Here is a 13,162-nt window from a genome sequence, read left to right on the forward strand (position 1 = left end):
CATTGGCCTGGAGGAAAGACAGGCCCATAAGTATCTCTGATGCATCATAGAGTTTGGTTCGAGATGCTCTTGGGAGCACATAGTGGATGGAGACTTGGTTGACCAAAGTAAGAGGACCTCAGAGAAGACTTCGCCAGTTAGGTGATGACTGAGCTTGGCCTTAAAGGATGAGCTGCATTTTGCTAGGAGAAGGAGGTGGAGAGGGAATTCCAGGTAAAGCAAGGCCCTGAGGTATGACAGTCATGGTGTATCTGGAGAGCAAGAAGTTGCCTAGTATGGGTGAAGCAGGTGAAGGCCTTGACTTTGTTCCATAGCCGATGGAAACTTCTAGAAGTTTTGACATAGCTGCATGGTGTTAAACAGTGGTCCTGAATTTCCCCACTGCTGCTAAGTGTGGTCCCTCCTAGGGCTTCCAAATCAAGAGGCAGCTCTCAGGACAGCCCCAGCTTCTGTCATTCCTTTAGGAGCTGGAAGACATCATTATTGACTTGGGAGAGATTCGGGAACAAGCCTTGCAGAGCCCGGGTGTGAACCGCAGCCTGTTTCTCATCACGCTCGAGAGGTGTTTCCAGGTGCTGAACTCCCTCGAGTGTGTAGAGATCCTGGGCAGGCTGCTGAGGGGGTCCTCAGGCAGCTTTCTCCAGCTGGACGTCACAGGGAGGCTCCCCCAGGACCTGCGTGAGGATGCCTTCAAGAACCTGTGAGTGCTCCCCCCACCCGCTAACTCCCTCCCTGCCCCACAGAGGCTGTTGTGAGAATTCAAGGAGGTAATACATGAGAAAGGAGAGAAAGGTGGTGGACGGTGGGGGTGGGAGGACAGGCTGGTGTGCAAAGTCTGGAAGAGAAGCTTAAAATCTTCTCGGCCTGGTGGTGCAGTGGTTAAGTTCATGCACTCCACTTCAGGGGCCTGGGATTCACTGGTTTGGATCCCAGGCACAGACCTACACACCACTTATCAAGCCATGCTGTGGCAGGCATCCCACATGTAAAATAGAGGAAAATGGGCACAGATGTTAGCTCAGGGCCAATGTTCCTCAGCAAAAAGAGGAGGATTGGCAGCAGATGTTAGCTCAGAGCTAATCTTCCTCAAAAAGAAAAAAAATCTGTGCAGTTTAGAGATCGTTTGATTAAAACAGTGTCTCTCAAATTTCAATCATTCGTGTATCATCCTCACAATTTTTTGAGACATCTATACACCACCTGTACTGTTATTTACTTCACATTTTTCTTTATAATGAATCATTCCTTTTACTTAAAAATATCTATTTTTAAAGTAAATATGACATAATTACTGTAAATAGGGAACCAATATCATTTGTCTTAAGTAAAGGTAATCATAAAAATAAAATCAATGAAAAAAAAAAAACAGTGTCAGTACATCCTGCCTAGGTATGTTGCTTTTCCAAGGCTCTGGGCCTGGGGCCTGTTCTCTTGGTTAACAAAGGAGCTGAGTGTGTGTTGAAACTGATTAGCACTGAACAGACTTTCTCCGTGAGGGGCAGCAGGATTGACTGAGCACTGGAAAGGGAGCACTTTTCTCCTTTTGAGATGTTGCACCAGTTAATGTCTGTAAGCACCTACCCTATATGAAATTACACTGTGGGGAACACCAAATTAGAGGATTGTGTCTAGGACTTGACAGAGCCTAGGCATTGTGAGCACTGCCAGCTCCCCCTTTTATTAATTATGTCACTTTATGGTCCCAAAAGGCCCTTTCTAAGTCTAAAAATGATTTAGAAGAAGGAATAGACCAATATGATGATGGCAACTTGGAAGATCCTATTTTTTGTGTGTTTTCCTCCAAAGGACTGTAGGGGAAACAGACAATATACTGACCTCATTTTGTCTCCAGGATGTCTATTTTTTGGCCAAGACATATATCATGCAAAACCTCTTTGTTTTGCATGCCGTTACACAGTCCCTCTTAACTCAGCATCTCCCCTCCCTCTGATTCACTCAGGTTGTATATGGGTGGGAGTGGAAGTGGAGAGAACAGAATTGGGAGAGGGAGTTTATTTGGCTACTGCTCACCTGATTGCAAGTGCCAGAAAACCCATTCAAACATTTTCGAAATTCCTGTTTCAAAAAGGGAATTACTGAGGGGATGACATCAGCAACATGGCAGAGTGAGCAGTTCCCTTTGTCTCTCCCGCTTCGAACTACAACTAAATGGACATTCATTGATCAATGGAGGATACTCATACAGCACCTCAGGACGCCTGAGAGACCCACACTGCTATACATCGGAAGGTGGATGGACTACCCGTGGGGAGGAGGTGGAGATAGGTGAGAACTCTCCGGCCTCCAGACAGCCCAGTAACTGAGAGCGACTGCTCTCCTGGATGAAGCACTCACAGCACTGCCATGGCCCTGAGGGTGGGCATGCACCTCGGTGAGACTGTGGAAACAGGTGACCGCAACCCTGAGCCCCTGTGATTGCTCTTTGGTCCAGTGGGAAAATCCACAGTCCCAGTGCAGCTCCAGGGAGGGACTCAGGCTCTGTCCTGGTGGGGTAGGCCCCGCCCACCAAGCACAAAGACTGGGGTGACCTAGGAACAGATGGTGCCATATCTGCAGCTCGGGCGAAAGCGCCTCCAGCTACTACAAGTGTCCACAGTAGCACAGCAGCCCTGAAGGGACAGTACGATGGGCAGGATCGTGGAAGCAGGTGTCAGCAGCCCTGAGCCCCTGTGTGATCACTCTCTCAACCAGTGGGAGAGTCCACAATCCCACCACAGAACCAGGGAGCAGCACAGGCTCAGACCCAGTGGGGAGGCCCCAACCCAAGCACAACAGCTAGTACAACCTAGGACCAGATGGCAGTGGAGTTGTGAGTCTGGGCGAACAAGCTCCCAGCTGCCTCAAGAGCCCATAACAACGCTGCAGTCCCTAAGCGGGGAGTGTGTCTAGGTGGGCCTGAGGAAGCAGGCGGCAGCAACCTGAAGTCCCCATGTGATTGTTCCCACAGTTGGTGGGAAACCCCACAGGGCCACTGTGATCCCAAGGAATGGCCCAGGCTCAGTCAGGAACAGCTGATGGGGATCCTGGTGGGCACAGATTACACAGTTCTTGCCCCCTCCCCTCAGTGGCAGCAAGTGGAAGTGGTAACCAAATTCTATCTCTGTGCAGAGGCACAAATCCACGCCATCAAGCAGTATGAAAAAATATATGAAATCTCTAGAACAGAAGGAAAATGGCAAGTACCCAGAAAACAATCCTGAAGACACAGAAATCTATAACCTAAATGATGAAGAATTAAAAATAGCTATCATTAAAAAACTCAATGAGTTAAGACAATACAGATAGGCAACTCAATGAGTTTAGGAGCTACATCACAAAATAGCTTGAAACTATACAGAAAAACCAGTCAAAACTCTTGGAGATGAAAAACACAATGGATGAGATAAAGAAAAATCTGGACTCCAAAACAGTAGGGCTGATATTATGGAGGCCAGAATTAGCAGTCTGGAGGACAGGAATTATAGAAATGCTTCAGAGAGAGGAGGAGAGAGAACTAAAAAGAAATGAAGAAACTCTCCAAGAAATATCTGACTCAATTAGGAAATGCAACATAAGGATTATAGGTATCCCAGAGGGAGAAGAGAAGGAGAATGGAGCAGAAAGCTTGTTGAAAGAAATAATAGCTGAGAACTTCCCAAACCTGCGGAGGGAGCTGGAAATCCATGTGACAGAAGCCAGTAGATCTCCAAACTTTATCATTGTAAAAAGACCAACTCCAAGGCATATAGTAGTAAAGCTGGTAAAAGTCAATGACAAAGAAAAAATATTAAGTGCAGTAAGGCAGAAGAAAATAACCTACAAGGGAACCCCTATCAGGCTGTCAGCAGACTTCTCATCAGGAACCTTACAGGCTAGGAGAGAGTGAATGATATATTCAAAATTCTGAAAGACAAAAACTTTCAGCCAAGAATACTCTACTCAGCAAAAATATCCTTCAAATATGATGGAGAAATAAAAACTTTACCAAATAAACAAAAGTTAAAGAAGTTCATCGCCGCAAGACCACCCCCCTGACAAGAAATTCTCAGGAAGGCCCCCATACCTGGGGAAAAAAAACGAAAAAGAAAAGGGGTTACAAAACCCTGAGCAAGAAGATAAGTAGATAGACAAAATCAGAAATTTGCAGCTCTCCATCAGAACAGATTAGCAAATGCTTAATTATAACATTAAGGATAAAGGGAAGGAAAACATGAAGAATAAATATAATCTTGTGATTTTAACCACAAACTCACAACACAAGAAGAAATAAGATGTGACTATCTCATTTATGGGATGTTTTATACGAGCCAAATGGTAACCACTAAAGAAATAATTTGAACAGAGACACAAATTATAAATAAAGAGAGAATTAAGAAAACCAGCATAGAAAATAACCTAACTGAATTGGTAGTCTGAAATATATGGGATGAGAAACAAAGGAAACACAGGAGAACCAGAAAACTAGCAATAAAATGGCAGCATTAGGCCCTCACATGTCAATAATCACTCTAAATGTAAATGGATTGAATTCTCCAATCAAAAGACACAGAGTGGCAGGATAAATTAAAAAACAAGACCCAACAATATGCTGCCTCCAGGAAACACATCTCAGCCCCAAAGACAAACACAGAGTGAAGGGATGGAAGACGATACTCCAAGCTAATAGTGAACAAAAGAAAGTAGGTGTTGCCATACTTCTATCAGACAAAGTAGACTTCAAGTAAAAACGGATAAAGAGAGACAAAGAGGAGCAGTATATAATGATAAAAGGGACACTCCTCCAAGAAGACATAATACATATATATGTACCCAACGCAGGAGCACCAAAGTACATAAAGCAACTATTAACAAACCTAAAAGGAGACATCAACAACAATACAATACTAGTAGGGGACCTCAACACCCCACTTACATCAATGGATAGATCATCCAGACAGAAAGTCAACAAGAAAATTGTAGAATTAAATGAAAAACTAGACCAGATGGACTTAATAGATATATATAGAACACTCCCTCCAAAAACAGCAGGTTGCACACTCTCCTCAAGTGTGCACAGAACATTCTCAAGGATAGACCATATGTTGGGAAACAAAGCAAGCCTCAATAAATTTAAGAGGACTGAAATAATATCAAGCATCTTTTCTGACCATAATGCTATGAAACTAGAAATCAATTACAAGAAAAAAGCTGGGAAAGGGGCAAAGATGTGGAGATTAAACAACATATTACTGAACGACCAATGGATCATTGGAAAAATCAAAGGAGAAATCAAATATTATCTGGAGACAAGTGAAAATGAAAACACACCATACCAACTCATTTGGGATGCAGCAAAAGTAGTTGTGAGAGGGAAATTCATTGCAATACAGGCTCACCTCAACAAACAAGAAAAATCTCAAATAAGTGCTATCAAACTACACCTAACAGAATTAGAAAAAGGAGAACAAACAAAGGCCAAAGTCAGTAGAAGGAGGGAAATAATAAAAATTAGAGCAGAAATAAATGAAATCAAAACAAAAAAGACAGTAGAAAGGATCAATGAAACAAAGAGCTGGTTCTTTGAGAAAATAAACAAAGTTGACAAACTCTTAGCCAGGCTCACTAAGAAAAAAAGAGAGAAGACTCCAATAAAATTAGAAATGAAAGAGGAGAAATTACAATGGATACAACAGAAATACAAGAGATTATAAGAGACTACAATGAAAAGCTATATGCCAACAAATTGGACAGCCTAGAAGAAATGGATAATTTTTTAGACTCTTACAACCTCCCAAAACTGAATCAAGAAGAAATAGAGAATCTGAATAGACCAATAACAAGTAAAGAGATTGAAACAGTAATCAAAAACCTCCCCATAAATAAAAGTCCAGGACCAGGCGGCTTCTCTGGAGTATTCTACCAAACATTCACAGATTTAATACCTATCCTTCTCAAACTATTCCAGAAAATTGAGGAAGATGCAACACTTCCTAACACACTCTATGAGGCCAACATCACCCTGATACCAAAGCCAGACAAGGATAACACAAAGAAGGAAAATTACAGGCCAATATTGCTGATGAACGTAGACACAAAAATCCTCAACAAAATATTGGCAAACAATACAGCAATACACTAAAAAGATCATGCACCCTGACCAAGTGGGATTTACAGCAGGGATGCAGGGATGGTTCAGCGTTCGCAAATCAATCAATGTGATACACCACATTAACAAAATGAGGAACAAAAACCACCTGATCATCTCAAAAGACACAGAGAAAGCATTTGACAAGATCCAACAGCCATTTACAATAAAAACTCTCAATAAAATGGGTATAGAAGGAAAGTACCTCAACGTAATAAAGGCCATGTATGACAAACTCACAGCCAACATCCTACTCAAGGGGAAGGACTGAAAGCCATCCCTCTGAGAACAGAAACAAGACAAGGGTGCCCACTTCTCACCTCTCTTATCCAACATAGTACTGCAGGTTTTGGCCAGAGCAGTTAGGCAAGAAAAAGAAATAAAAGGATTTCAAATAGGCAATGAAGAAGTGAAACTCTTGATGTTTGCAGACGACATGATTTTATATATAGAAAACCCTAAAAAATCCATTGGAAAGTGACTAGAAATAATCAACAATTACAGCAAAGTTGCAGGGTACAAAATCAACTTACATAAATCAGTAGCATTTCTATACACTAATAATGAACTAACAGAAAGAGAACTCAAGAACACAATCCCATTCACAATCGCAACAAAAAGAATAAAATATCTTGGAATAAACTTAACCAAGGAAGTGAAAGACCTATTCATGAAAACTACAAGACTGTTCTGAAAGAAATTGATGATGACATAAAGAAATGGAAACATTTTCCGTGCACATGGATTGGAAGAATAAACATAGTTAAAATATCCATATTACCTAAAGCAATCTACAGATTCAGTGCAATCCCAATCAGAATCCCAATGACATTCTTCACAGAAATAGAACAAAAAATCCTAAAATTCATACAGGGCAACAAAAAGCCCAGAATTGCTAAAGCAATCCTGAGAAAAAAGAACAAAGCTGGAGGCATCACAATCCCTGACTTCAAAATATACTACAGAGCTACAGTCATCAAAACAGCATGGTACTGGTACAAAAACAGACACACAGGTCAATGGAACAGAATTGAAAGCCCAGAAATAAAACTGCACATCTACAGACAACTAATCTTTGACAAAGGAACTGAGAACATACATTAAAGGAAAGTCTCTTCAACAAATGCTGTTGGGAAAACTGGACAGCCACGTGTAAAAGAATGAAAGTAGACCCTTCTCTTATGCCATTCACAAAAATAAACTCAAAATGGATCAAAGACTTGAAGGTAAGACCTGAAACCATAAAACTTCTAGAAGAAAATATAGGCAGTATACTCTTTGACATTGGTCTTAAAAGGATCTTTTCAGACACCATGTCTTCTTGGACAAGGGAAACAAAAGAAAGAATAAACAAGTGGGACTTCATCAGACTAGACAGCTGCTACAAGGCAAAGGAAAAACAGGATTGAAATGAAAAGACAACTCACCATCTGGCAAAAATATTTGCAAATCATATATCCAACAAGGAGTTAATCTCCATAATATATAAAGAACTCACACAACTCAACAACCAAAAATCAAACAACCCTATCAAAAAATGGGCAGAGGATATGAACAGACATTTCTCCAAAGAAGATATACAGATGGCCAACAGGCACATGAAAAGATGCTCAACATCACTGATCATCAGGAAAATGCAAATCAAAACTAGACTGAGATATCACTTTACACCTGTTAGAATGGGTATAATAACCAAGACAGAAAAAAAAACCAAAACAAATGTTGGAAAGGTTTTGCAGAAAAGGGAACCTTCATACACTGCTGGTGGGAATGCAAACTGGTGCAGCCACTATGGAAAACAGTATGGAGATTTCTCAAAAAACTAAAAATAGAAATACTATATGACCCAGCCATCCCACTACTGGGTATCTATCCAAAGAACTTGAAATCAGCAATTCAAAGAGACTTATGCACCCCTATGCTCATTGCAGCATTATTCACAATAGTGAAGATGTGGAAGCAACCCAAGTGCCCATCGACTGGTGAATGGATAAAGAAGATGCAGTATATATATACAATTGAATACTACTCAGCCATAACAAAATGACAAAATTGTCCCATTCACAAGCATATTGATGGACCTTGAGGGTATTACATTAAGTGAAATAAGCCAGATAGAGAAAGGCAAAGACTGTATGATTCCACTCATATGTGGAAGATAAACAAACACATGGAAAAAGAGAACTATTTAATGGTTACCATGGGGAAGGGGTGTAGGGGGGCACAAAGGGTGAAGGGCACATCTATAAGATGACTGACAAATAATGATGTACAACTGAAATTTCACAATGTTGTAAACTATTATAACCTTAATTAAAAAAAGGAAATTATTGGATCATGTAATTGAATAGTTTTAGGTGTATGCCTGGTTCAGGCACAGTTGGATCCAGAAGCTGAAATTCTGCTATCAGGAACATCTTTGGCTCTTCACCTCTCAGCTCTGCTGCCCTCTGAGTTGGCCTTGCTCTCAGGCAGGCTCTCTTCATGAGGGAGCACTGGCAGTTCCAGGCTAACCTCCTCAGGGTGCCCCATGCAGAGGAGGCAGAGTCTCTCTTTCCAGAAGTTCCAACCACAGTCCTAGACTTTACTGTCCTTGGTCCACACTGGGTCATGTGCTCATCCTTGAGCCCATCACTGTGGCCAATGGGATCTACTATTGTGAATGGCTTAGATGTGGGTCACAGTCCCACCCAAACGACATGAACCAAGAGTGGGAGAAATGTCATTTCTCCAAGAAAAATTGAGGTGTTGTTATGAGAAAATAGGGAATTGATGCTGGGCAGTCAAAGCCCGCAGACATCCACTACGAAAAGTTTATACAGACCTTGAATAAGAGCCGGGGGAAAGGTTATGAGCCTTGTAGACAGAAAGACAGCAGAATAATACAGATATCACATTATGTGACTCCAGGTTCTCAGTCCTTGAGTGAGGAGTCCAGAATATGGTCCCCACTTTTACTGAAGTCTTCCTAATGGGCATCTTCTAATCCAACCCGTTCTTTCACAGATGAAGAAACTGAGGCCCTCAGGTGATCCCATGGGGCTTAACTTAATCTGAACTCAACGCAAGTCTCCGGAACCCTAGCTTTGTCTTCTTCCTACCGTACTCTACCATCCCTCTGCTCTCCGTGAGGATAATGTCAGTAATCCCACCCCCATTCTTCAGATGAGGAAATTGTGGCACAGAGAGATTAAATAACTTGCCCAGGTCAGACTCCTAGGGAATGACAGAGCCAGCATTTTTGCAGATGGGCAAGCTTTCCCTTAAATGATGTTTACTTTTTTCCAGAACTCTGTCTATCTCTTGTCCCTTTCATGTACTTTGCTCTCATGAAAAAACAAAATGAAAAGAAGGAAGACGAAGAAAAATACAGAGAGAAGATATTAAAAAATGGACTTAAGGGAAAGTTTGCCTATTCACGTATGAAATGACTGGGAGAGTGGCAGAGAAACTTTAAGCTTAGAGAAGGTTGGTGAATTGTTCATTTGGTGAACTGATTTTCAGCGGTGGTGGGTGGGGGTAAGGGAAGGCTTCCAGGATGAAGGGTGACCAGGGTCAAATGCTGTGAAAGGTCAAGTTGTGTTTGGACCAAATGGGACTGCTGGATATGGCAACAAGGAGGTCATTGGTGACTTGGGCCACAGGGAATGGTACAGTGGTGGGGAAACCAGATTGCAGTGGCTTAAAAGGTGACCACGACACTTCATACCCAGCAGGTGTCTATAATCAAAGTGACATATATAATATATAATGTATAGCACAATATATATTATGTTATGTTATATAACATATAACATATAACATAATATATATATAATAATAACAAGCGCCAGTGAGGATGTGGAGAAACTGGAGGCCTCATACACTGTTGGTGAGAATGGAAAATGGTGCAGCTACTTTGGAAAATAGCCTGAAGTTCCTCAAAAGGCTAAACACAGAGTTACCATATGACCCAGCAGTCCCACTCCTGGGTATGTACCCCAAAGGAATGAAAACCTATGTCCACACAAACGTTTGTATGTGAATGTTTACAGCAGCATTATTCATACTAGACAAAAGGTGAAAACAACTGAGATGTCCATCAAATGCTGAGCAGATAAACAAAATGTGGTGTATTCATACAATGGAATAGAATTTGGCCATAACAAGGAATGAAGGACTGATACGTGCTACAACCTGGATGAGCCTCGAAAACATCAAGCCAAGAGAAAGAAGCCAGACACAAAGATGACATATTGTATGATTCCATTTATCTGAAATGTCCAGAAGAGGCAAATCTATAGAGACAGAAAGTAGATTAGTGGTTTCTAGGAGTTGGGGTGACTAGAGGTTCAGGGGTGATGTCTAAAGGGTACACGGTTTCTTTTTGAGGTGCTTAAAATGTTCTAAGATGATTGTGGTGATGGTTGCACAAGTCTGTGGATATACTGAAAACCGTGGAATGGTACACTTTAGAGGGATGAATTGTATGGTATATGAATTATATCTGAATAAAGCTATTACCAAAAAAAAAAATGACCAAGAAGTGAGGAAGTGGAGACCACTCTCTGGAAAGTATTTAGCTGTGAGGGGAAGAGGAGAAATGGAAAAATAAGTACATACAGCAAGGGACTGGGGAGGTTTTTAACACAAGACAGCTTCCGGTACACTCACCCTTCTGACGCGGCCTCAAGGCAGCCCCCGCCTGTTTGTTCCTGAATTGATGCCCATGTTTGTGTCATTTAGATCTGCTGTATTCAAAGAGCTCTATGACCAGACCTCGGCGCACTCCCAGAGAGCTCTCTACTCCTGGATGGCTGGGATTTTGCAGACATCCTCCAACGCCACTGGTGAGCCCGCACTCTGAGTGCGACCACGTTCCAGGGGGAGTTCATCCTCGAAAGAGGTGCTTCATATCTGAAAACAGGGATTTGATTTCATGTCACTTATCATTTTCCCTGCCCCCCAGCTTCCCAAAAGGGTTTGATGTGGCTTATGGAATAAAACACATATCCCATTTCATCAGTGCCCTACTTCTCCGAAATAAGGATGCATCTGTATCTCATTGTTGATGGCACGTCCTGGTTTCTTAGTGGAACGTAAATAATGATGCCTTCGTAGATTCGATGAGAACCTTTAGAACAAGGTTGCAAGTTCAAAATCTGTATTAAAACATCTGTATTAAAGTGCAAAAAATCATTTTTTAAAAGAAAATCTAAGCAATAAAGCACAGAATTTTAGTGCTAAGTTTCCTGACAACCAAAGGATTTGTTTATTTGACAGATGTTTATTAAAAACCTGCTATGTCCTAGAGGAGTCAGACTCTTAGAGACAGAAGGTAGACTGGTGGTTGTGAGGTCTGGGAGGAGGGTGGAATGGCGAGTTAGTGTTTAATGAGCACAGAGTTTCAGTTTTGCAACATGAGAAATGTTCCGGAAATGGATGGTGTGATAGTTGCACAATAAAGTGAGTGTACTTAATACCACTGACTGCACACCTAGAAATGGCTAAAATGGTAAATTTTATGTTACGTGTATTTTACAATTGGGAAAAAAAGAAATATAGAAAAGAATGGCTATGTAGATGAGTAATGCAAACAATTCCTCAGACAGCTTCAACTTACTGAATGTTTAATGTCAGTCAAGTAAACAGAAGAAACTTTTTTAACCTGTCCAAAAAGCCGAGTGAGTATATGTCAGCCACTGGGGACACAGAGGAAAAGAAGACAAAGTCTTGGCTCTCAGGGAGCTATTGTTTTATTGTGGGAGGTAGGTGGAGAAACATTTTAAAGTAAATGAAAAAAAAGAGAGTGAGAGAGAGAACTCAGATATTTGTACCGCTGTGAAGAAAATCGAATGGATAAACGCCATGGAGAGGGTTGCCACTTAGACTACAACGGCCTGTGGCAGCTGTTTTCTGTAAAGGGCCGGAGTAAATATTTCAACTTGGTTCTTGGTGAATTCAGTGGTTTTCCCCCACAAATTCTCTGGCCTTCTGGGGCTACCCTTTCTTCTAATAAGCCAGTCAAATGTCCAGAGTCCCCATCTAGGGAATCATAGGCCATCTACCTGTGCTCAGCCCAACAGCTCCGATTGCTGGGTTGGGGTGGCGCCCTGTTCTTGTGACTCATGCATGCAGCAGCTGACTTCTCCATCCCGTCTGGCAGTCAGCCATTGCCCACAGCTTCCTGCAACAGCTCTGGGTGACTGATTCCCTGCACCCTGTAAACACTCCCCTGCTGCTTTCATTTCCCGAAAATGCTACCAACGCAATGTTGTTGTATGTAAAAGTCCTTTATTGAAGGATTGGGGGCACGGTGGCCAATTCTAGCTCAGTGAAACCTGAAGTTAGATCCTGGACACGACTGTTCTTAAAGTCCCACTGACATCGCACTGCTGGGGAATTTCAAATGCTTGAACAGAGTGACAGAGAGAGTCCTCTGGGAATTCAGAGGAGGGAGAAATTGCTGCCGGCTGAGGAGACAAGAGAAGGCTTTAAGGAAGAGGAAACATTTGAGCTTAATTTTGAAGACACAATTTGGAAGCAGAAGAGTTAGAGGAAAGGCATGATAGCTGATGTGAAGGGCCCAAGCAAGCGAGGATTTCGAGAACATTTGAGGTGCCCATGAGGAAGGACAGGTAGTTTGGTTTGGCTCAAGTATAGTAAGACAATGATCATCGATAAGAACGATCATAGTTGTTACTGGTAGTAATCAAAGAGTCAAACATATTTCAAGTTAGTAACTAAGTGAACTAAAAATAGAACTATATTTTGTGGTCTTAAGTCTTAAAACATAATCTGCGTTTCTAACAAGTTCCAAGTGATGCTGATGGGGCTGGTCCAGGGACCACACTATTGAGTAACAAACCTGCCTCAGGTGGCGGGCGTCTGTGGGCACCTGTGTGTAGCATAGCATCTCACAAGTAGGAGGCTCCCCAAAAATGGTTGTCGAACGAGTTAATGAACTAATGAGTGCAAGAAGAAGGTCCCAACATCAAAGATGCTTTTGACTATCACATACAAAGGCTTTTATTTACTTATTTATCTATTTATTTATTT

General features: G+C 41.8%; 1 protein-coding gene across 1 annotated transcript in view; it reads left to right on the forward strand.

Annotated features, from left to right (window-relative positions):
- Nucleotides 1-13,162, forward strand: part of OTOA (otoancorin) — a 60,957-nt gene that overhangs the window by 7,504 nt on the left and 40,291 nt on the right. Inside the window, exons 7-8 of the mRNA XM_046667574.1 lie at nt 465-700; nt 10,850-10,953. Of these exons, the coding sequence (XP_046523530.1) occupies nt 465-700; nt 10,850-10,953 (340 nt within the window). The remainder of the gene's footprint in view (nt 1-464; nt 701-10,849; nt 10,954-13,162) is intronic.

The sequence above is a fragment of the Equus quagga genome, chromosome 7, assembly GCF_021613505.1.
Source record: "Equus quagga isolate Etosha38 chromosome 7, UCLA_HA_Equagga_1.0, whole genome shotgun sequence".
NCBI classification, from domain to species: Eukaryota; Metazoa; Chordata; class Mammalia; order Perissodactyla; family Equidae; genus Equus; species Equus quagga.